Source organism: Carlito syrichta, unplaced genomic scaffold, assembly GCF_000164805.1.
Source record: "Carlito syrichta isolate Samal-C Ts95f unplaced genomic scaffold, Tarsius_syrichta-2.0.1 Scaffold305771, whole genome shotgun sequence".
NCBI lineage: Eukaryota > Metazoa > Chordata > Mammalia > Primates > Tarsiidae > Carlito > Carlito syrichta.
The window spans coordinates 167123-192519 of NW_007249867.1; the positions used below are offsets into that span (position 1 = coordinate 167123).

General features: G+C 35.9%; 1 protein-coding gene across 1 annotated transcript in view; it reads right to left on the reverse strand.

Moving 5' to 3' along the window:
• Nucleotides 1–25397, reverse strand: part of CWF19L2 (CWF19 like 2, cell cycle control (S. pombe)) — a 97008-nt gene that overhangs the window by 60893 nt on the left and 10718 nt on the right. Inside the window, exons 4-8 of the mRNA XM_008062628.1 lie at nucleotides 21150–21263; nucleotides 20002–20121; nucleotides 16959–17052; nucleotides 10370–10485; nucleotides 5991–6649 (exon numbers count right to left, since the gene is read on the reverse strand). Coding sequence (XP_008060819.1) covers nucleotides 5991–6649; nucleotides 10370–10485; nucleotides 16959–17052; nucleotides 20002–20121; nucleotides 21150–21263 — 1103 coding nt within the window. The remainder of the gene's footprint in view (nucleotides 1–5990; nucleotides 6650–10369; nucleotides 10486–16958; nucleotides 17053–20001; nucleotides 20122–21149; nucleotides 21264–25397) is intronic.

Consider the following 25397-nt stretch of genomic DNA (forward strand, 5'->3'; position numbering starts at 1 on the left):
GTCTATCCAAAGCCTACAAGTCTTAAGAAGATAAACTAGAACCTCAAGGGACCTTTAAAAGAGGTAGCTTCCATCATCATACAACAGAATATTCCACACAAGCTTTTCCGGGTGTTTTCTAATAGCAATTAAATTGTTTTTTAGAGCCGGGCTCGGTGGCTCAGCCTGCAATCCCGCGCCTTTGGGAGGCTGAGGTGAGTGGATTGCCTGAGCCCGCGGGTTCGAGACCCGCCTGGGCAGCGAGACCTCATCTCTACAATCAATCAAAAAATCAGCCAGGCATGGTAGCGCATGCCTGCAATTCCGGTTACTTGGAAGGCTGAGGCGGAAGGATCGCTGGAGTCCAGCAGGTAGAGGCTGCAGTGGCCGGGAGCAGCCACTGCACTCCAGCCTGGGTGACAGAGTGAGACTCCTACTCAAAAAAAAAAAAATTGCTTTTTAGTAGATGGGAAGTAGATGAGGATAAATGACATGACGACAAGAATTCTGAACATCTCTTACACTAGTAATTTCAATATTAGCAGCTATTTCAACCATTTAATATGACAGTAATAGGTATCAAATAAAGACATTACAGTGAGAGTTGCTGGACACAAAATGACTAAAGAATATATTACTCCTCTATTTTATTTTGTAATACCACAGCATAGACACTACTCTACAGCAAAAAGCAGGGAACAGATTCTTCCTTTCTTTACCTAAGCATTCATAATAATGAGCAGATGCTTTGAAAGAAACATCACCATGACACCTGCAATTATCCTACAAAAAGAAAAAAGTATAAGCATGTCTCAATTTCCAGAATTACTGCTGCATTTCGGAAGCCCTCTTTATGCTTAATTTCTATAAAGTAAATCCTATTTTCCTATTAAAACATACTCTCTTTAAAATACACATACTCTGCACACATACACACACCCCACTGGCTGAAACCTTTTGAGGAAACCTAACCACAGCTTGTTTATAATACCAACAAACTGGAAATAATCTAAAAGTGAACCAATAGAAGACTCATAAAAATATTAGGTTATACCTAAGTTTTACAATAGCATATTGAAAAGACTTTAAAATAAAAAAGGTAGGTGCATATGGGCTAAAGTGAAAAGATCTTTTAGATATACTGTTTGGAAAAAACAAGCTTCAGAATAGTATACGCATAATAAAGCTATTTAACTTATGTATATGTTTAATATGTTTCTATATGCATTATCTACATATCATTTTATATAGCAAGTTAAATAGGTATATTACACATATTCAAATGCACTAAAAACTTTGAAAAGACACTAACACTGTTAACCTGGGAGATGGGATTAGGGTTGGGGGTGACAAGAAAGGAGACTTAGTTTTTCATTTCATACTCATCTGTTTATATTTTTTTATACTCTTTTCTCATACTCTTCTGTCTATACTATAAATTTTATAGACAAGTATTACATGATTGTAAATGGCATAACATCTTAAAAAAGAACATCAAGTAAAACGCAAGAGAGGTTACATATATGAACAACACATATATAAAGCAATAAAACAAATTCAACTAATTCTCTATTATTATTAATATTAGACAGATATTGGTTGTTACATCTTTTACAGAGTCTGGTAGACAGACCTTTGGCATGTTCCAATACCCATTTTACAACCGACTAAAAGTATTTTCCAGTCCACACTGAAAATGTTTCTCTTTGTGCAGCTTTTATATTTTTTTTTCTCTTTTCCACACCTCTGATCAATTTTTCCCATGTTCTACCAAAATTAGCTTTAGAAAGAGTATCAATAACTTTTCCATAATCAATGTATAAAAGAAAAGGGTTTTTATGTCAAAGCCAATACATGGTTCTTTTAATTTTATTTATTTATTTATTTATTTTTGAGTTGGAGTCTCACTCTGTCACCCAGACTGGAGTGTAGTGGCCGCTCCCGGCCACCGCAGCCTCGACCTGCTGGGCTCCGGCGATCCTTCCACCTCAGCCTTCTAAGTAGCTGGAACTACAGGTGCACGCTACCACTCTCGGCTGATTTTTGATTTATTGTAGAGATGAGGTCTCGCCAAGTTGCCCAGGCGGGTCTCGACCCCGCGGACTCAGGCAATTCACTCACCTCCTCACCTCGGCCTCCCAAGGCACAGGATTACAGGCTGAACCACTGAGCCCGGCCGCTTTTAACTTTATTTAAAAGCAGGCTAAAAAAAGGCACATCAGAAGATGTGGTGTCTAGTCTAAGCTTCGCAAATAACTACATAATACTAGTAATAGCCACAACAATAGATAAGATTTATGATGCCCTTACTATGAGCCAGGTACTATGCTAAGTTTTTAATATGTATTTACTCACACAACAACCCCATTAAGCGGATCCTGTTGGAATCCTTGTTTAAAATAAGGAAAGTGAAGCACAATGAGGTCAGGTACCAACTCTTGTGAAAGGCAATAGGCCCAGGAAATGGTTGAGTGTCAAACACAGGGCAGTCAGATCAAATACATGACATCCAGTTACATTTGAATTTCAAATAGACAACAAATAATTTTTAGCATATTTATATCCAAAGATGGCAATGGACTTCTTATTAGGTAACATTTTGCAAATCACAACCTCAGTTCCTCAGTTTCTGCATCTGCAAAATGCAGAAGTCAGGTGATGATTTCTTCCCATTCTAAATCATTGCTATGATTTTATTTTTCTGGTTCTAAAATTCACTGGTTCTCAAACTCCCTAGAATTCTAGCATTTTATTAAAATTTCAATATATTGCCAAGATAATGTTCAGACAAATTAATAGCTTCTGATAATCTTTCACTGCATCTTTCTAGGCATTATTCAAGATAGTATCTTGGTCTCTCTATACCAATCTATGAGGCTGACAATTCAATTTACGAACCCATTCTAGAAAGAGTGCTACATAACTTCATTGCTGAATATCACGATGTACTCCCCCCGGGAAGCTATCACTGATGCCAGTGCAAAGGCTACTCATCAAAGCAATTTTGGAACTCCTTTTCTGGAATGGTCATCAGAGCTGTCGTCGTGAGAATTTTGGAGTTTGAATTAGAGCAAAAAGCAAACATTAAATTTCTTATTAAGCTTGGCGAGAGTGTAAATAAAATCAGGGAAATGTTAGTTCAATTTTATGGGAATAATGCCATGAAGAAAATGGCCATGTAAAAATAGATTAAATATTTTTCTGAGGAGACAGAACGTGTCACTGATGAAGAGAAGTCAGGACGGCCAATACAAGCAGAACTGACAAAACACTGCAAAAATTAGTTGAATCGTACATCAAAACTGTTGGTTGACTGTGAGAAGTATGGCAGACCAAATAAACATCGATAACTAGGAAATCCTTAACTGAAAATCTTGGCATGAGAAAGATGTGTGCAAAAATGATCCCAAAGGATCTCTTGCATCACGACAATGCATCACCTCATACAGCACTGTCTGTATGAGTTTTTAGCCAGTAAGCAAATCACTGTAATGGAACACCCTCCCTACTCACCTGAAATGGCCCCCAATGACTTTCTTCTTTACCCAAAGAAAAAGGAAGTAATTAAAGGAAGGAAAACATTTTGATGATATTGAGGACTTCAAGGGTAATAGGACAACAGCTCTCATGGCCACTCTGAAAAACAGTACCAAAATTGCTTTGATGGGGAGATTAGGTGCTGGTCTCAGTGCATAGCTTCCCAAGGGGAGTGCTTCAAAGGTGACTGTAGTGATATTCAGCAATGAGATATGTAGCACTTTTTCTAGGATGAGTTTTCAAACTTAATTGTCAGTCCTTGTACATGCATAAGAATCTTTTTTTCTTTTTATATTTATTGAATTATTTCTAGATCTTTTTCTTTCCCTCCCCAGTCAATCATAGAATTAATAGAAAGCCTCAATCCTTCTGTAACATCAAATCAACACAGATAACAAAGAAAATCAAAAGTAATATATACAAGAGAAGACTCCAAAAAAACCAGAATAATCTTTTGGAGGGCAGGCCCCTTGTAGTACACTCAGAATTTATTCCTCCAGACCAAACGGTCAACCATAGTTTTTAATCTGGAAGTTCTAGGAATGTTGCATCACAATTTGCAGAAGAAACATCCTGAGTTGTGGCAAACTGGTGACTAATTCTTCTACCATGACAAGGCACCTGCCCTTGGTGTTCAGCAGTTTTTGACCAAAAAAGGCATAACCCCTATGCCCCTCTCTCTGCTCACCAAATCTCACCCTGAGCAACTATTTTGAGTTTCCCTGGATTTAAAAAGTCCTCAAAGGGAAACATTTTGTCAATGTGGATGAGGTGAAACAAAAAACAGCAGAAATACTAAAAGGCATCAAAACTAACGAATGCAAAAACGTTTTGAGCAGTGCAAAAAGCATCTTGATAGGTATTTTGCATCAAACAGAGAGTACTTTGAAGGGACTAAAGTTCAATCACGTAAAAATAAGTACACAATTTTTTATAAATAAATTCCATTTTTGGGTAGTCTCTCTTCGTATACACACACACACACACACACACACACACACACACCCATAGCTTTTATTGAGTACCTTATTATAGCATACCTATTAGAAGCTTACAACTGAAATAAGACATAAATATTAAACAATCAGACAATCAGATCGAACACTAACAGTGTAAGATTACGTCGCATACTCTGCTTAGCTATAGTGACAGAAGTCAAGACTTACAGATTACCCATACACTAACCCAATTCTAAGGATATCAAGAAATAAGAGCTTTATCCCACTAGCGACTAGGAAGTGGAAACAGTCTACCACGCAGGGAACCTGGAGTGAAGCCTGGACAACGATATATGCTTACAGCCTTAGCCACTAATCCCTGTCATGTTTATTCAGTCAATACAACTGGATTTCTCCTTCAGTTCTTTGGGAGCAAAGCCCGGACTGAACCAGAGCCCATCTGACTGGGGCTTAATCACTCAGGTCAGGTTTTGCCAGTTCCCTCTCACTTAGAGTTACACAAGGAGCTTCACATTCCAATACGTCCACTGGAGTCATTAACAAAAGCAATTTACCAAACTCACAACCCCAAACCACACTGCTGATATCTACTACTATCACTGATTTCTATTGTTTCTTAAAACCTCTTCCCTCAGTGTCCCACTCATTTGGTGGTATTTTTTTTAAACATATTTTAATGATTATTTAACTGTAAGTCTGTCATTATCCTTCAGACAGTTTGTTTGTTTTTTTTTTAATTTCTGGTTATCTCCAATGGGGCCAGTCCTATAGCTAAATCAAGTTTTCCTAGGTTTGATCCCATTCAACCTGGGTTTCCTCATCTTCTGACCCAGTCCTACATAAGTGCAACAGATAAACAATAAAAAAACCCAGTAAGTATTCTATTTTCCTAATCATTATGGGTACAATCACAATCCTACCAACATTTTACATTTAAAACTCTAACAATGTCTTTAAAATCTGTCAATTGCCCCAAGTGGAACACTCTTCTCTGCAAAAAGACAATCGTAATTCTTGCTTCTCTCTATAGGATATTTGGCATGTCTTTGCCACTTCCCATGTGGGCTATGGCAGCATGTTTTCCTTCAGTGTCCTAGACCGCCTGGAGACATGCGGTATTTATGATTATGAGTAAACTCAACAATAAGGTAATTATTTCCTTATAAAGTAATATGGCATTGGTAATATAATCTACCAAAATATCTCCTGCAGCACATCCATTTAAAAAAAAAAAAAACTTATTCAGTTAAGTTGCAAAAAAAACAACAAATTGAGTAAATATACCTACTGAATTCTTCCAGTTCTTTTTAAAAGAAAACTGTGAAGTAAAATACAATCCATAAAACAATATTACTATATTGTTACATCTGCATATCTTATCTCTTCCATCAGTCTTAAGAAATGGTAGACCATAGTCATATATAATAAGTGATGTTCTAAAAATATAGTTCAGTTCTTTGAATCCTCCGACTCTTAAGATTAATTTATCAGGCTAAAAAACAAATGATAAAATACCCAGCAAATGTAGATGTTGCATCATGCAGATGTTCTTTCTTCAGAGGGTCACCACTCAAGCTTTCATCTTGTGGTTTTTCTCTCACATCCTCTGGAACGTGTCGGTATTCAATATTGCTACTGGTTTCCAATGGCTTTTGATTTGCATGCTTCTTCTCCCCTTCTCTGCCATCACAGCGACTCCAAGATGTTAAACTTTCTTCATTGTTCTCAGTGGGTCTTCGAAAACCACAACACAAAGAACCCTGAGCTACCAGTGCAGAAGACGACCTAGAAGGCTCAAACTGCCTGCCCCTGCTATGAAATGACAGCTCTTCATCATCAGAGGGTCTTAAGAATTTAGATCTCAAATTTCCAGAAGAAAACCCTTGATTTTGCTTTGGATTAGATTGTCTTCCATGTGTTTCTAAAGACCCAGACCTCTTATCATTTTCATCACCACTAGACTTATCATTATTGTTATTGTTTGCAATAACTGTTGTAGCATATCTATCCCTTGAACTGCTATTGTATTTTACTAAGTCTGATTTTCTACCTTCTTGACTATTTTGTGCTTTATCTGAATATGTAGGTTTCCTCCACCGTTCTCGTTTATAATCTTCTTTTACAGATGCAGTTTTTTCAGCTACTTCTAATTTCGACTGAAATATTTCCATTGACTACAAAGGAGAAAAAATAAACAAAATGTCGAAAATTAAGAAAGGCTCAGTGACTTGCCCCCCCCATGTCATTGTTCCATGACCCACTGCCCAGTAGCACAATGAAAAGTTCACCAAGAAGGGGAAAAAAGACCCATATAATAATCTTTCACTGAAACAAATACATTTTTAAAATACGAGTGAACAATAAAAAAATTATCATATAACCAAAAAAAAGAGTAGCCACTTAGACCAAACACTCTGCACTAACACAAAGTATGATAAAGAAAAAAATAGAAACATAAAATTTTTAAAAATAATAATTAATTCCCACTGGTAGTAAGATTCAAGAGGTTACTTGAATCTGTAACTTGCTAAAACATAACAGACTCTCATGGAAAAAAGAACAGGAGAAGAACAAGAAAGGGTTGTAAATAAAAAACTGTGTGTTTAAAAAACCTAGCCAGATATATCAAATAGAAGAGCAGAGCGTAATAAAAAAAAAAAATTAACCTAAGAATTCTCTACATTTTAGGAAAATATGGTAAATAAATGTAAGTTATAAGAAAAAAGATATATGAAGAATTGATTCCACACAATCTAACATGCATTTATTAATACTCCCAGAAAGAGGGAGCAAAAATAATGGAAGAACATTAATTTTAAAAATATGTTAAAAAAAAAAAATCCCCCAGCTGATTTTCCAATCAGAAGGGCTTACCCAACAGCCTTGAGGGAACAAGAAGTGAAGACTTACACAGAAAAAAAGTCCTAATTCTCAAAACTCAAAAAAGGTCAGGCACAATGGCTCACGCCTGTAATCTCAACATTTTGGGAGGCTGAGGCAAGAGGATCACTAGCCTAGGAAGTAGAGCCTGCAGTGAGCCATAATCATGCCACTGTACTCCACTCTGGGCAGCAAGGTGAGACCCTGACTAAAAAAAAGAAAAAAAAAAATCCTTCCCAAAGACTAGGTCAGGTAAGGACTGACTAAATGTGAGCCTGTATACAAATGGGGGTAGGTAAATAACACATTACCTACAAAGTGAAGATAGACTGCTATCAACTTTTCATCTATAATACTAGATAGTAGAAAAAATACTAAATTTTGAAAAAATTATTAAGCTATATTTCTATATAAAGAATTCAATTCACAGTCAGATGTCCCTTCCCTGTTATGGGAAAAAGAAAACCATTTTTCAAAAATGCAAGGAATCAGAAGGCATATCACTTAGTAATTCTGTGAGCAAAATTTAATCAAGATGATTAAGCCAAACACTAAATGAATTAGGGCAAAGATCTGTGGGGGAAAAAAAAGGAAAGAAAGAAAGCATGCTATAAATCAATGGCAAATGTAATGGTCAAGTCTAAATAAATGTTCTTGTAGTTGAGCTTGAAGTTGACAAACTAATTCTAAATTTAATAAGTAATTTAAACACATAAAAAAGCAAAGTCAATTTTTTAATGACTAATTACAAACACCCTGCCACATGGTAGGTGTTCATTAATTATTTGCTATCTATATAATTCACTAAAAACTACAAAAATTATAACAATATAATACTAAATCCAGGAAAAGACAGCAAAATCACAAAATAAATGAAAATAAAGAAACAGATGCATGTATATTAAAAAAAACTTAATGTATAATAAATATTTCATTTAAAATTAATTTAAAAACTCATTTAATATATGGTAAACAACAATCCAAAGACTAAGAAAAACTTGAATACCTTACTTCATACTATACACATATATTCCAGAAATATTAAAGATAACCATTAAAAAACTGAACAAATATACAAAGTAAATATAGTATACATTTTTATGATTTTGGAGGTGGGGAAGGCCTGTCACTAAATTATACCAAGAGCATTAAATCATTAAAAAATAATATGAGGAACTTTACTAGGTAAAAATATTTAAAACTTATCTATAGTAAATTATCAACAAAGTAAAAAAGCTAAAAAAAAAAAAAAAACACAAAAAACCATGAAACTCAGAAGGAGGAGGATAGGAAAGGGCAGAGGGATGAAAAACCACAGCAGGTATACTTAAAGCCCAGATTTCTTCACCACTATACAATGTATCCATGTACCCCAAAACTATTTTTACTCCATAAAGCTATTGAAATTTTTTTAAATGAATAAATAAAATAAAAAATGACTTAAATCCACTTTTAAAAAACGAAATTAAGAAAAAATTCAAACAGATTTATTAAAAAGTCTTAAATAAATCATTATCCCAAAAGAAAAATGGGCAAATAATATCAACAGTCAAATCACTAAATAATACAAATGGCCAAAATAAATGTAAAAAAAATTTCAATTCACCAGTAAATATATAAAAATAAAAGAAAAAAATGTTTACCAATGACAGTAGCATAGACTATACAGAATAATCTTCTGTTAAAAATTATGTGATAAAAGTATTATTTGTTCAATTGTTGTAGAGAAATTTGGCAATACATATCACACTATAAATGTCTATATCCTCTAAACAAACAATTTCATTTTTAGTAGTTCACCTTACAAACAGATAAACACACAAAATGCAGTGGACAAAGTGCTATTTATCAGAGAAAGGGGAAAGCATATAAATGTCCATCCACTGGCAATTAAGTAAATAAATAATGGAAAACCATAAACATACGTAAGAAAATATGAAGAGGTCAATAAAATGTACATACTTACTGGCCTCCAACTACATCTATATTAGTAAGTAAAAGACACAGAGTATATTCTAAAAGCCTACTTCAAAACAAGGGTGGGTGGGCCACGGGCAAGGGAGTTTGGAAAAACATCTTCCAAAAATGTTAACAAAGATTCTCTTAGAACAATGAGTAATTGTTGCCCTCTCCTTTTGTTTTTGCTTTGTTTTTGTTTTTGCTTACCTATGGTTTTGAAATCTTATTTTCTAAATCTACACTTGGAAATTGAAGAGAAGAAATGGAAGAGAAGAAAAAGAACATCAGTAACTACTGAAATAGAGATTATTCACACATGGTGAATAGGAGGACTAGTTCTAAAGTATTGTATACTGCCGCATGGTTCCATTGTTTTAAGAGAACATATGCACTCTTTGAAGACCTCTGAAAATTCCAGAACTTTAGAATATACCAGATTCCAGAATACATAAAAATTTCTTTTTTTTGAGTTGGAGTCTCATTCTGTCACCCAGGCTGGAGGGCAGACTCCCAGCCACTGCAACCTGCTGGGCTCAGGAGATCCTTCCACCTCAGCCTTCCAAGTAGCTGGAACTACAGGCGCATGCTACCATGCCCAACTAATTTATCTTATTATTATTATTTATTGTAGAGATGAGGTCTCACCATATTGCCCAGACTGGTCCTGAACTCACGGGCTCAGGGAATCCTCCCAAAGTGCTGGGATTATAGGCTTGAGCCACCAAGACCAGCCCATAAAAATTTCAATAGTGTTTATCTCCAGAAGCATTCTGTGCAGACTTTCCTACATTATTCAAATTTTCTCACAACAAGAAAATGTTATTTTTACACTAAACACACAAACACTTAAGTTCAACGTTGATTATGACAACCGAAATATGATACATACATTTAAATTATAATGAAAAGTTGAAAATTACTTCAGCAGTATAAAGGCAAAAAATTTAACATTAATTCAATCCAAAAGTGTTTCATGGCACAAAACAAAGTTAAATGCACTTAATTTTTTAGACAACTATCAAAATAAAATATATTTCCTTAATACAGATACTCACCCCATATCTTTCGGCTACAATGTCCTCAAAATTTCTGTTTTGTTTCTCAGCTTGTTCCTTCATTCTCTGATAAGACTTTCTTAGCCAGCTTAATCCACCATCCTCTACCACTGAAACTAAATTCCAATATTAAATGTTATACTTTTAATGTGGGTATCACAGAACTAATATTTATTGATTCTATGATGATTTCTACAGTATAAAATTAAATATTTTTCTTTAAATATATAAAAATCATAAGTATATTGAACATCCAACTTATATTTGAGTGCCTATATGTGCAAGTTACAGAACTGCCACTATGAAAAGGAAAAGATAAATAAAGCTATCTTCAGGAAAATTCCAAACTAAGAGCATAAGATTAAAGGAGACAAATAATTACAATAAGATAACACGTGATAGCCATTACAACAAGATATAAAGGGTTACAGAAAATGAGAAAAGCAAAAGGGTTCTTTTTAACTGGGAGGTCAGGGAAAATTCCACAAACCAGGTTCAAGAAAATGAATTGACTTTCTATTGTAAAAGGTAAGAGTAGGGAGGACATTTTCAGAAATAAGAAATAAAGGCACATACACTGCAAGGAAAAGACTGCTTCAGATGCGGGGGGGGCAAGGAAGCTATGGAAGATGATACTAAATGGTCGTTAAAATAATAAATATCTTACTTTAATCAAGATTATCGACCATGAGCACTGGAATGCCTGGTTTTATTTCTTTCTATATGCATCACATTTTGATATGTGTAAAGAGAAAATCAAGTGAATTACTGAAATCAAAATCCTGTTCCTGATTTTCCTTACCCCAAAATAGGACTGCTTTAAGATCACCCCAGGTCTATAACCAACAAAAATGCACATAATAGACCCCAAAAGACATGTACAAGAATATTAAGGGAAAAACAATCTGCAAACATCTCAGTCTGAAAACCCAGGAAACATCCACCATCAGTAGAAGGAATAAACAGATTGTGATATATTCCTAAAATAGACCATTATACAGCAAAGAAAATGAAGAAAATACAACTATACACAACAATATGGATGAATCTCAAAAAGTGGGCAAAAGGAGTCGTTAAAAAAAAGGGGACATAACTGATTTCTGGTGCTAAAAATCAGGATAGTGGTTACCCTTCTGGGCCACAAAGTGGGTTTCCACGATGCTAATAATGTTGTTTCTCTAACTGTGTGCTTAGTACACAGATGTTTGTCACTTTGTGAAAATGATCAGTCTGCTATACACTTATGATTTGTGCTCTTTTCTATATGTTATATTTCAAAAAAAAGAGTTTACTCAAATAAAAAACAGATTTTCCAATCCTCAAGTTAATTCTATTCAAATTAATTTCACTCCCTCATTGAAATCTCAAAAGGTTATCTTTTCTAAGCAATTTCTCCTAAGATAATGTGGTCTTTCTCTACACATCTAAAATATTTTGTACTTCATCCTAGCAAATTAACCCAGCAAGAAAAGAAATAAAAGCATTCAAATCAGCAAGCAGGAAGTCAAACTATTCCTCTTCACTGATGACATGACCATATACCCAGAAAACCCTGAAGACTTCAAGAGGCTTGTAGACCTGATAAACAACTTCAGTAAAATCTCAGGATATAAAATGAAAGTACAAAAATCAGTAGTAGTGCTGAAGCCAAGAACCAATTCAAGAGTTCAATCCCATTTATAATAGCCACAAAAATAAAATAAAATACCTAGGAATACACCTAGCCAGGAAAGCGAAAAATCTCTACAATGAGAACTACAAAACATCAATAATAGAAATCTGATAAAATGACACAAATGAAGAACATTCCATGTTCATGAATCGGAAGAATCAATATTGTTAAACTGTCCAAAGCAGTCTACAGATGCAACACAATCTCTATCAAAACACTAACATCGTTTTTCACAGAACTAGAAAAAACAATCTAAAAGTTTATATGGAACCAAAAAAAAACAGGAACAGCCAAATCATCACATTTTCTGACTTCAAATTATACTACAAGGTTATAGTAACTAAAACAGTATACTATTGGTACTAGAATAGATAGACAGATCAAAGGAACAGAATAGAAAACACAGAAATAATGCCATATACTTAAAACTAACTGAACTTTAACAAAACCAACAAAAAATAAACAATGAGAAAAGGATACTGTATTTAATAAATGGTGCTGGGAAAAGTGGCTAGCCTTATGCAGAATAATGAAACTGGACCCTTACCTCTCACCATATATAAAAATTATCTCAAGATGGATTAAAACTTAAGTTTAAGACCTAAAACTATAAAAATCCAGAAGAAAACTTAGGAAACACACCTCTGGACATCAACCTAGGCAAAGAACTTATGACGAAGACTCCAAAAGCAATTGCAACAAAAACAAAAATAGACAAATGAGACTTAAACTAAAAAGCTTCTACACAGCAAAAGAAATAACAGAGGGAACAGAATGGGAGAAAATATTTGCTGACAAAGGACTAATAGCCAGAATCCACAAGGAACTCAAACAGTTCAACATGAAAAAAAACAAACAACCCCATCAAAAAGTGGGCAAAGAACATGAACAGACACTTCTTGAAAGAAGACATACAAGAAGCCAACTAACATATAAACAAATGCTTAACCTCACTAATCATCAGAGAAATACAAATTAAAACTATAATGAGTTATCACCTTGCTTCACCATCAGAATGGCTCTTATTAAAAAGTCAAAGAACATCAGATGTGCTGCAGATGTGGAGAAAAGGGACCTCTCATACACTGTTGGTAGAATTGTAAACTAGTTCAACCAACTAAAAATAGAATTATTTAACCTAGCAATCCCACTACCAGTGATCTACCCTAGGAAAACAAATCAGTATATAAAAAAATATATCTATACTCATATGGTCATTGCAGCACTATACACAATAGCAAACTCATGGAACCAACCCGTATGCCCACCAATGGATTGGATTTTTAAAATGTGGTATATATACACCATGGAATACTGCACAGCCATAAAAAAGAACAAAAATCATTTCCTTTGCAGCAACATGAATGGAGCTGGAGAACAACATTCTAAGTAAACTGACTCAGCAACAGAAAACCAAACACTGCAAGTTCTCACTTATACTGGGAGCTAAATGGCAACAAAGATGGAAATAATAGACACTGGGGACACCAAAAAGGGAGGAGGTGGAAAGGGGGTTAGGATTCAGAAATTACCTATTGGGTATAATGTTTACTATCTGGGGAATGGAACACCTGAGACCCAATTCCTACCACTACACAATATGTCCATGTAACAAACATGCACTCATACCACCTAAGTCTAAAATAAAATAATATTACAAAAAATTATATTTTGTACTCCAAAACCCGGATCTCTAATTAGCTCAATAATTCACTTTTTATTCAAAAACTCACTCTACTCTAGCTTTTTTTCCCCTTATTTACATAGTCCACGAATTCAAAACTAACAGCAACCACTCAAGGAAGTAAGTCTAAATCTGCAATCTACACAGTAATAAGTAAAAGCAACCCATAGTAATAAATATCTATTAATATCTCAGATATATAATTAAATTGTTTATTCCATAGAATTATCTGTGGAATTGATGTAATGCTGATGGGCATAGTGAAAATTTCCTGAACACTTACTGAGATATTAATATACCTCAGGAAAAAAAAAAAGGAAACATAAGACTACTTTTACTCCTCCGTGTTGACATTTATGAAGGAAATCTACCAGGAATAAAAATTTTCAGCTAATTCACCCACTAGTTAAATCCGCAATTTCAGAACTGTTCATATAGTAATGTCACCTTTAGCTGATAACATATTCCATTTCAACAGTCCTATTAATCATATAATTAGCGATAGTAATAACTAAGTATTTTTAATATGAAAAAATCACCAAATTTGATATTTAAAAATCAAACAAAAAATATCAATTTGCAGTAGCATCCTGAATTTCAATCAACAAATATTTGATGAATATTTACTACAAATAGAAAATTGTTAAACACAGTAAGAAATAAAAGCATGAATATGGCATGGTCTCAGTCCTCTATGTTGGGATTGAGATACATCAAATAATCACAGCAAATTCACTGGTATGCTGCACTTATTCTCAAATATGTTTTTACAATAAGTAAAAAATTAAGAGACTTCAGTGTATGTGCCCATCATAACTCAAAGTTATACTGCTATAGACAAAATACAACAAAAAGAATCTGGGCTATATTCCCCAATTTTCTCAGAAGGCAGGCAAATACAAAAATAACAATAAACTAAACATCAGAAGTCCTAGATTTTAGTCTTGCTGCTACTACTAAATATTGTAAGATCTGAAGCATATCAGTAACTTCTTTAGACCTTTGCTTCTTCATCTATAAAATGGGTAACTGATTTAACTCACCTTTGAAAGCCCTTCCAAATCAAATATTCTAACAGAAGAAGCACAAAAATTAAGAGGGAAGAAAATCAATAGGAAGAACAAAATCACATCCCAAGAGTCTATAAGAAAGAATTCCTGCTAACTACACAGTAAGAAATATAATCTTTCATTAAGAATCTACAGTGACTAACCCCGGACTAGAAATCAGAAGACTGAGTTCTAGCACTATTCACACAACTATAGGAAATTCACCTGGCCACTCTAATCCTTAGTTTCCTGAACAACAAAATTAGAGTAACACCTACACTGCTCTCCTCACATAGTTGCTATTTTTTAAAAAAGCAGATATATGGATATACCATGTTAACTCTAAAATTGTACAAATATTCCCGTTACTAAAATAAGATTTAAGATAATTTTGTATAGACTCTGAAAATGGTTTACCTAATTTTCTCTAAGGAAAAAATCAATATTAACAAATTATTTATTGAAAATATGGCACCTTAATCATTAGCAAAAACTGTTGCTAAAACCTTCCCAAAATATTTAACCATTGAACATGTATTTCACATCATTATTATCAAGTATCCACTATAGTCTAGATAGTATTAAAAGATTTTTAAATTTACTCTTTATTAATTCTGTAAGATAGTTACGACTATTATTCCCTATTACATATGAATAAATTAGGCTCAGAGAGGTCAGGAAATTTTCCCAAAATCATGAAGCTAATTGATGGAAATACCAAAATTCTCATCCCAAGGAGATTGACTCTAAAATCTAAGTCCTTATTAACACTATGTCACCTCTACCTCCTAGATATCATAACACTTTTAGGTGTCTAGCAGTTTCAGCCCTACTATTGGTCTAAACAGAATGACAACACTCTCTGCATACACAGTAAAACCTGTAGATCATTTTCCTAAAACTGAATTTCAAGAAGCTTTCTTCATTTTTCCTCCTTCTAAATAAACATAGTAACGGGAAAGGGAAGTGGGGAAAGCATGATGTGAGGGAGAAGAGGGGTGGACTGTCTAAAAGCTTCATGTAAGATGATTTTCCTCCTAAAATCTTTGATTCCGCCATTTCCACCAACTAGAAGAGACTTCCTAAGGCAAAACTCTGGGTTTTCTCCACTCGGTGAAATACAGAACCCATAGACTGCCAACATCCAAAGAAAGACTGGGTTTGTCAGGTCTAGGTTTTCCCCAAAGATAAATTTATTGACTGTCCTCTGACAAGAGGTGTGGTCAAAAAAAAAACCAAATCCTAGATCATAAAATCAGCTCTACATAGTAATAATTCACTGAGCTAACTTGCTACTCCCCAAACTTTGTTTCCATAAAACAATATTTCAGAGAATCTTGTTTGACTATGCTTACTACTACAAAACCCAGCAGAGACTTCTACCCATGCAGAAAGACAAAAAAGAAAATTTACAATTACTAACTGTAAAACTGCTAAGCATAATGATAAAGGAACCTGAAAAGGCAGCTCTAGGAACATCTCTACAAAAGATACAAAGAATGCTAACAAACGGCCAAAATAAAAATAAACTATGTCTAAAAATCAGGAGAATATCCTACTGACAAATCACTAAGATGAAAAGGTAGCATCCTAATTTAGAATACTACCATTATCTGTATGCTGGGTTAATTGTAATTAAATAAACTTTTCATTGAGATGTCAATGCAACACCCAGTGGGAATATAAGTATTTTTAAAAATTATGTTACAAAGTATGCTTGTGTGACTCTGAAATATTTTGTCTCCATCTGCTGGAAAATAGCAGTAATAAGGTCAATACAAATCTTATGAGGACTGGCAAAGTCTGAATTTCTAAAGCTACGAACCATATCTTTAATTTTTATGCATTTTTTTAAGGAATTTCAGATAATACTTTTTATATTATGCTACATAATCTAACAAGCCAAATGCATTCTTATATCCTCACAGAATCATACTTTGTATTAACCCATTCTAACTAGAAACTCATATATGAGAACATTTTCAAGTATATAAATATTTAATCAACTTGCATTAATCAAATTGATCATAATTAAAACAATCTTCCAAATTACTAATAATTTAAATGAGTCTTCAAAAGACTGCAAATATTTTATCAATGCTTTGTCATATGTAAACTCAGGACATTCCCTTAAATAGCAAGTTAGAACGAATGCCTGTGTCTACAATCCAAATATAGAAATACCTTTAGTAACTGATGATACACTACAGTCTTCTGGTGGAAGACCTGTCCCACCATCCTTCCAGTATGGATTCAATTCTCTTTCCAGAAGTTTGGACTAGAACAAAACATTTTCAGAAGTTATATTTTAAAAGCAAACCCACCACACACAAAAATCAATAAATAATAAATCTGAGACCCATTTTACTGTTGTAACCCTGGACAAATCATTTAAAACACTCTTAAGACATGCTGTTCTGTAACTTACAGGAAATAACGTCTAAATTCACATTCACTCAGTTTTGTTTTGGGTTTTTTTATTGAATGCCTACCATGTCTCAAGACTATGCTAAATGTTAGGAGATTTAACTCTCAATAATCCTGATCAGCCCTTACTAGCTTATAGTATGATTAGGAATACAGACAATAGATAGCTGACAATGTGCTTTGAAGACAAGAATACAGAGTACTAAGACCACACAAGAACTCAAATCTCTCTCATACTGAAGGATCAAAGACTTCCTAAAAGTAATATGTGCAGTCTTAGTCCTAAGGATGAGGAGAAATTAGCTAAATTTTTTTTCTTTTTTTCTTTTTTTTTTGTGAGGAGAGAGCATAAAGATGTTCCAAGAAGAATAAATAACAGCATGTTCTTAAACCCCTAGAGAAAGAGAAAGCACAGCATTTCCAGGAAACTTAATTCTGACTGGCTAAAACTCAGAAGTATGAGCAAGTAGTGCCAAGAGATTAGAGGTTGGAGAAGAATCAGGAACTGGCCACATGCACCATTTTGAACTGCTATTGGGGTTTTATGCTGGGGGCAATGGAGACTCATGAAAGTGAGCTTTCAATTACACATACTGGTCTCAGTGTGGAGAAGAAACTGGATTAGCGGCACAAATCCAGTCACAAGACGGTGGCAGTCATCTAGATAAGACACAAGGTAGAATAATCGCAGTTGCAAGTGCCTCATGTGTTCTAAGCACGATGCCAGGCACTGGGACTATATTGGATAAGGTGGGCATGACACTTGCTATCAAAAAAATGAGGGTCTAGAGAAGAGGGATGGATAATTAGGCAATATAAATATAGATAACATGCTATGAAAGTAAAGAATGCCACAGAACTACGTACTAATGACACCTAACTTGACCTAGGGGCTCAGAAAATGCTTCCTACAAGAAGTAATAATGCAAGCCTGTAATCCCAGCACTTTGGGAGGCCAAGGCAAGAGGACTGTCTGAGCCTGTGGGTTCAAGACCAGCCTGGGAAACATGGTGCGTCTCTAAATAAATCAAAAATTAGCCAGGTATGGTAGCACATGCCTGTAGTTCCAGCTACTTGGAAGACTAAGGCAAAAGGATCGCCTGAGCCCAGCAGGTCAACACTGGGGTGGCCGTGAGTGTGTCACTGCACTCCAGCCTGGGCGAAGGAGTAATACTCCAACTCAAAAAAAAAAAAAAAAGACGTAATAATGACAACAGGATGGAGAGTAATAGAAAGAGTTAAATGTTAGGAACTTCAGTTTCCAGGATTATGAACCAACCAAACTCATCAAAATAAAAATGCTGGGTAGACTGTTTTTCAAAAAGCTTTTTAAATGTAAAGAATCTTTAAAGGACAAAATTTAAGTAAAGGGTTAACTTAGAGGGATAAGAAAAACCATAAACCATATGATTTGACTTCTTAGTCTGTATCAAAAAAAGTTCTGTCATCTCCCTTGTTAATTTACCACAAAATCTCTCCATATCAATAATCAAGGAATTTCTTCCAATGGTCTTATCTAGACATTCAATGAGATACACATCAGATAGTCAACAGAATAACAAAGGCCAGAATTACTTCCTGAGGAGAAAAACTGACAAGAGGCTAGACAAATTGTGAGGTACTATCTGAAGATGTAGAAAAGACAAAGGACTGAAAACATAAAGAACTTATATAAATCAGTAAGAGAAAGAAAAATGACCCTAGCACACCAGTAAACAAAAAAACATAAACAAGTAGTTCACACTACAAGAAATCTGAATGACCAAAAAACATGAAAAGATCTCTCTCATAGTAATCAGATAAATGCATACAAAAACACTAAGATATCTTTTGTTACTCATTGATTAGTCTGGCAAAAGTTTTAAAGTTTGACAAGCACAGACAGTAAGGACTGGAAAATAAATATATGTTGATAGAACAAGATAAATAGAAATTCAAAGGCTAGACGCAGTGGCTCACACTTGTAATTCCAGTACTTAGGGAAGCCAGTGCAAGAGGACTGCTTGAGCCAAGGCGTTGGAAACCAGCCTAGGCAACACAGCAAGACCATGTCTCTACAAAAAAAAAAAAAAAATCAAAAATTTAACTGGGTGGAGTGGCGCACATCTGTTGTTGGGAGGCTGAGGCAGAAGGAACACCTGAGCCTAGCAGTTCGAGGTTGTGGTGGCCATAGCGTGCCACTGCACCCCAGCCTGGGCAACAGAGTGAGACTCTGACTCCAAAAAAAAAAAAAAAAAAACAGATAGACAGACAATAAACAGATACTCCAGACAATAAACAGATACTCTAGATTACCAGGATTATGTGATACCCCCAGGAAAGCCATCTGCTTCCTTACTTTTCTGGATTCATGCTTTTGTCTCATTTTTTGGTTTCTAAAGATTTCTCATTGTTTTCCTACTAGCAAAGTGACAACAGTAAAATATAAAATAAGCATACTTATTTTATACTTTATCCAAAAGTTGAAGGTGTCTTGAAATGGAAGCATTTTTATGGTATCCAATTCAGAATGTACACTGAAGCAAAAGTTGAGTGAGGTTCAACAGTAACCTAAACTCAGTATTCACTCAACTATATATGCCCTAGATTTTAACTCTATCAACAATATACCTTTAAACTGACTTCCTATAGGAACCTTATTTTAAAAGAACTTATATTTCATAGTTGTTCTCACTAATTTTATTAAGTCCCACAAAAGATAAAACAGTATTTTACAAGTAAAATTACATTTACATAAATGTCTCACTAGTATATTAAAGGCAAATTAGAAAACTGAAGTATTTTAAATATTCACTCTTACCTGTTCAAGGGCTCGGGTTTTCTCTTGCTCTATTTTCCTCGCAGTTTCCTTTTCAGCTCTGAGTGACGATGATGACACCGTTTTAGCAGACATAAAATCAACAGTCATCCACTCATCCCTCTGTTTAAAAAAAAAGGAAGCCACTTCAATCTGAACTGATTAGAACCTAATAATAAACACCTGGTAATAGGAGCAGGCATTCTGGAGGCAATCCACCCTGAATCAAATCTGACATGGCTGAACAACTTTAGGCAAGTGTCTTAATCTCTCTACACCTTAGACTCTCTCCTATAAAATGGAATAAAGTCCCTCCTTTCAGGGCTCTTTTAAAGAGTAAACAAGATAGCAAATCCAAGGCATCCAGCACAGTGCTTGGCACACAACAGGCAATCAAACATCAGTTCCTTTTTGCCTTACCTATTTACCTGTGGCTACTGGTGCATATGAACAAGCACCCAAAATCTGTGAGCTATTCAACTGTATAAGTCGGGCTCGGTGGCTCAGCCTATAATCCCATGCCTTGGGAGGCCAAGGTGAGTGAATTGCCTGAGCCCACGGGTTCGAGACCCACCTGGGCAACTTAGCGAGACCTCATCTCTATAATAAATCAAAAAATTAGCCAGGCGTGGTAGCATGCGCCTGTAGTTCCAGCTACTTGGAAGGCTGAGGCGGAAGGACCACCGGAACCCAGCGGGTTGAGGCTGCGGTGGCCAGGAGTGGCCACTGTACTCCAGTCTGAGTGAGACTCCAACTCAAAAAAAAAAAAAAAAAAGAAAAGAAAATGAAGGCATGAGGTGAAGGGAGAGAGACATTGTGACTGACTTCTACTCCCTGTAGAAAGGTCACACAGAGGTAACAGCAGAAGGCTTCGTGTGCGTAAAGGAAAAAAGTGCCACTTCTCTATCATCAACTAGAAGCAGGAAAACCTCTGAGGGCCAAGAAGGGAGATGAGCATTCACTTCTCAACGGAGGAGCGGAAGGGGTCTAACAGCCCCACAAGCAGCATTCCTGCCAAAATTACTCAGCAAGCGCACTGTCTTCAAAGTCTGACTTTTCTCCTGAAGGAATTACAACCACCTTTCATTTCCAACATTCACCTATTCTTAGAAGTTGACACTTCTTTCTCTAAAATCAGGTGGCCTGCTTACCTGCATAGCTTGGCTGCCATCTTCTCGTTCTGGCTGTTCATCTTTCACTTTCCAGGCCTTTTCCTTGCCAGGAGTCTGGGACGGAACAGCCTCAACCCACTCATCTTCAGAGCTCTAAGAACATTTAGCATGTAAGTGAAATTCTCACATCTGCATACTTCCATACAAAATGTCTGTGCTGTTAATATGTGGTAGGAATTCAGTCTCCTAGAGAAAATCTTTATACTGTATTTTCCCTTTTAAAAATGACACTGAAAATTTAAAGGAAAAAATATGTGAACTCAATAGTGTAGGCTAAACCAACAATTTAAGTTTGGTTTCTGTTACCTGCCACCAAGAACACCAACTAACATTCCCTTTTTTCCATCCTTAAAGTAGTGGCCCTAGATCAGATCTTCCTCCTTCACCTGACAACTGGAATAACCAAATTAGTCTCCTGTTCTCCTGTCTTTCCTGCTCCCCTTCCTTCTCCAGCCCCCCACCCCAAATACATTTACAGTAATATAAAGGGAACATTTGCCCCCCAAACTCCTCTGTCTCCCTGTCACAAAGAATGCTCATTATTCCTCTTCTTTCCCACCAACAGAAGCCAGTTTTACTTGGAGAAGTCATGTACTCCCCATGCAGGAAGGAAGATCAAGTGTCCAACAAGATGTAAACAAACACACTGTGTGGGCCTTTCTGGAAGTCAAGTTAAGAAAAATCTTCCTTCTTGTTATCTGAACTAAGAGGCAATGCTGTAAGGATGCCAGGAAAGCAAGGCAATAAGAAGCCTTAGTCCCAGAAGGCCATTCTAGCACTAGACTGCCTACTTGATTTATTTCACAAAAGAGAAAAATGAACTTCTGTCTTATTTAGCCAGCATCTATTCTAAGATTTTCTAATGAATGTAGCTGAACTTATTAGTGATATACTCTCTACTGAATAAAGCCAAATATCTCAGTTTATAAGATCCTGTCAATTCCTAGGGTGTCGTCTCCATTTATCCCTTCTTTTCGTTTTATATCTAGTACCGTCAAATTGCTTATAGCTATATTTACACACACACACACACACAAACTATCTCACACTCCCATGCCTTTGCTCTCACAATTCCTGAGGCATGAAGTGCCAAGCACACCCTCATTTGCCTAATTCTTACTCCTCTTCAAGTCTCAACTCCAGCATCATCTCCTCAGTAAGTGTGCAAATGAAATCATCCTCCCTAATACCCTGCGCTACCATGACATCACGAGGTTACATATTCATATTGTGTACCTGTTTATCCAATTAGAAATGAGTCCCCCAAAGCCTAAAAAAGAGTTAAATTTTTATATGTCCCATGTCTGGCAAAGAATAAGCGTTCAATAAATATGAGCTGAAATGAACTGAAACCCCTTGCTCTACTCCCTCAGTAGCACTTATTAGAAACTTTAGCAGCCGGCATTCAAGCACTAAATGTCAGGCACTGAATGAATGACACATTTATGAACTGTTAGTATTCTTATTACTCATATACAGAACAATGACACCTAGACTACTCTGTCCAACCCTCCTGCTTCCATTCTGTTTCTATTCATTTTGGTGCCCATTTTCACAATTACGCACTCACCTTACAACTTCAGCAAAATTGATATTCCCCTCCTCCCATGCCTTGACTTCAGTTTTCTTGCTGATTTTAGTTTCAATCCTCCATTCTACCTTAAAGAATTCACAAACTATCAAGCTTCATACACCTCCTGATCTAACACAACCCTCAGGACTTTCCTTCTCTTGTGCATCTTCAGAGTTAACCACACCCCTAATTCTACCCAGTGATCAAAACCTAGAAGGTGGAACCAAGCCAGAAAAGTGCCAGGAGCAAAAATCAAGGGAACTGGAGGACTTCTGTTTCTGGCCATGACAAAGTAAAGGGCATCAAACTATAAATATACAGAAATGGAAATAAAAATAGAACATATGTGAAACAACTGTTCTTGGAAATTGAATATAAGTAATGCAAGATGGTGATCCCTGAGAATGGGAGAGGAAAAAATAAACACTACAGTGTCCATGGCTTTTTGCCTAAATGTACTTTCCCAATCATGGCACAAAAAGAGGTAACCTAAGTGGAACATGAAAATATCACTGAGCTAAGGGGACAGAAATTGAACTTTGGGAAGGCTGAAAGAAAGTATAGATGAGAAGTGAGGTACTCAGAGAAAGAGTGCTAATCTACCCAAAGGTCCTCTGGAGTCTTTAAACGAATACCAAGCTGAACCTGCTGAGGACAAGAGTCTACAAAGTCAAACAAAGAATAACTACCATGGAAAGAACAGTTACTTGTAGAGCTTAGAAAACAATCCTTGGAGCTCACAAAGGGTTAGAAGGCATTCCAGTGACTGCTAGACAGTATGAAGAGAACTTGCTGAACACCCAGGACAATCAGCAGAGAACCCACAAGGGTCATGCCTTGGTAAACAGGCTAAACCCGTTCTAGAGTAAGGGCTACTCTAGATGCATACCAATAAAACTGAAGAACAAGCCCTGAGATGGATTAGGCTAATCCACAAAAATTGTCTGCCAAAAGAAGACTCCTTTTAATGGAAGTCAACAAAATCCAGAGGCCACAACATAACTTTCACAAGGTTCAGAACCACTTAAAAATTACAGACATTCAAAGACACAAAAAATGTGACCCAAGGTCAGGAGAAAAATCAGTTAATTGAAATGTAACAAGAAAAAGAGATAATGAAATAACAAACTAAGACTTCAACGCAGCTATTATAAACACGCTCCAGGGAAGAAAAATGAGGAGATAAATTAAAGACATAAAAAAGACCCAAATGAAATTTTTAATGTTGAAAAATACAATACCTGAAATGAAAATGTCACTGGATAGGGAAAACAGTAGACTAAACGCAGCAAAAGAAAAGGCCAATAGACCTGAATCTCATGATGTAGCAATACAATCTACCCACACTGAAGCACAGAAAGAAAAAAGGCTAAAAATAAAGAGAACAGATGCTCGTCAACATGTGAGACCGTACTAAGAAGACCACCAAAAGGAAAGGAGACAGAAACTTCACCAAACAGCAGCCAGAAAGTTTCAAATGTGATGGAAACTATAAACCTATAAATCAATCAAGCACCACAAACTTAAGGTAGGTACTATCATCTGAATGTTCGTGTCCCCCTAAAATTCATATGTAGGAATTCTAACCCTGAAGGTAACAGTATTAGGAGGTGAGGTCTTCGGGAGGTGATGAGGAATGGGACTAGCACCCTTGCAAAGGAGGCTGAGAGAGCACCTTTGCTCCCTTCTGCCATGTGAGATTAGAGAAGACCGTCACCCATGAGGAGGGGCCCCCACTGGACACCAAGCCTCCTGGCGCCTTAATCTTGGACTTCCCAGGCTCCAGAACTGTGAGACATTCATTCCTAAGTGTTTATAATGTTTTGGTATACCAGCCCAAAGGGACTAACAGCAGAACAAACACAAAGAAATCACTACCAAGACGCACCATAATTGATTTGCTCAAAAATGATGATAAAGAAAAAAACATTAAAAGCATCCTGAATAAAGAAGTACATTATATACAGAGGAATAAAGATAAAAATGACAAAATAATCATCAATATGTACAACACAAGCCAGAAGATGAAAGAATGATATTTTAAAGTGCAAAGAAGAGCTATAACTTAAAATTCAGTACCAAGCAAAAGTATCATTAAAAAGTGAAAATGGGGCAACCCCCTCAGGTCCCCTCCCACTGTGGGAGCTTTTCTGTCTTCTCAATAAATCCTGCTTCCTAAAAAAAAAAAAAGAAAAGAAAAGAAAATGAAATAAAACAAATTTTCAGAGACAAATAATAATTGAGAGAATTCACTGTCGGCAGACATAAACTGCAATAAGTATGTTTAAAACTTCTGTAGGCCAGGTACAGTGGCTCATGCCTGTAATCCTAGCACTTTGGGAGGCCAAGGCCAGAGGATCACTTGAATCCATGAGTTCAAGACCAGCCTAGGCAACATCATGAGACTTCATCTCTACAAAAAAATCAAAAAATTAGGCAGCTGTGGTGGTGCGTGTCTGAGTAGTCCCAGCTACTCAGGAGGGTGAGGCAGAAGGATCACCTGAGTTCAGGAGGTTAATGCTGCAGTGAGCTGTGATCGTGCCACTACACTCCAGCCTGGGCGACGGAGTGAAAATCCAACTCAAATAAAAAAGTTCCAAGCCAGGCTCGGTGGCTCAGCCTGTAATCCCGCGCCTTTGGGAGGCTGAGGTGAG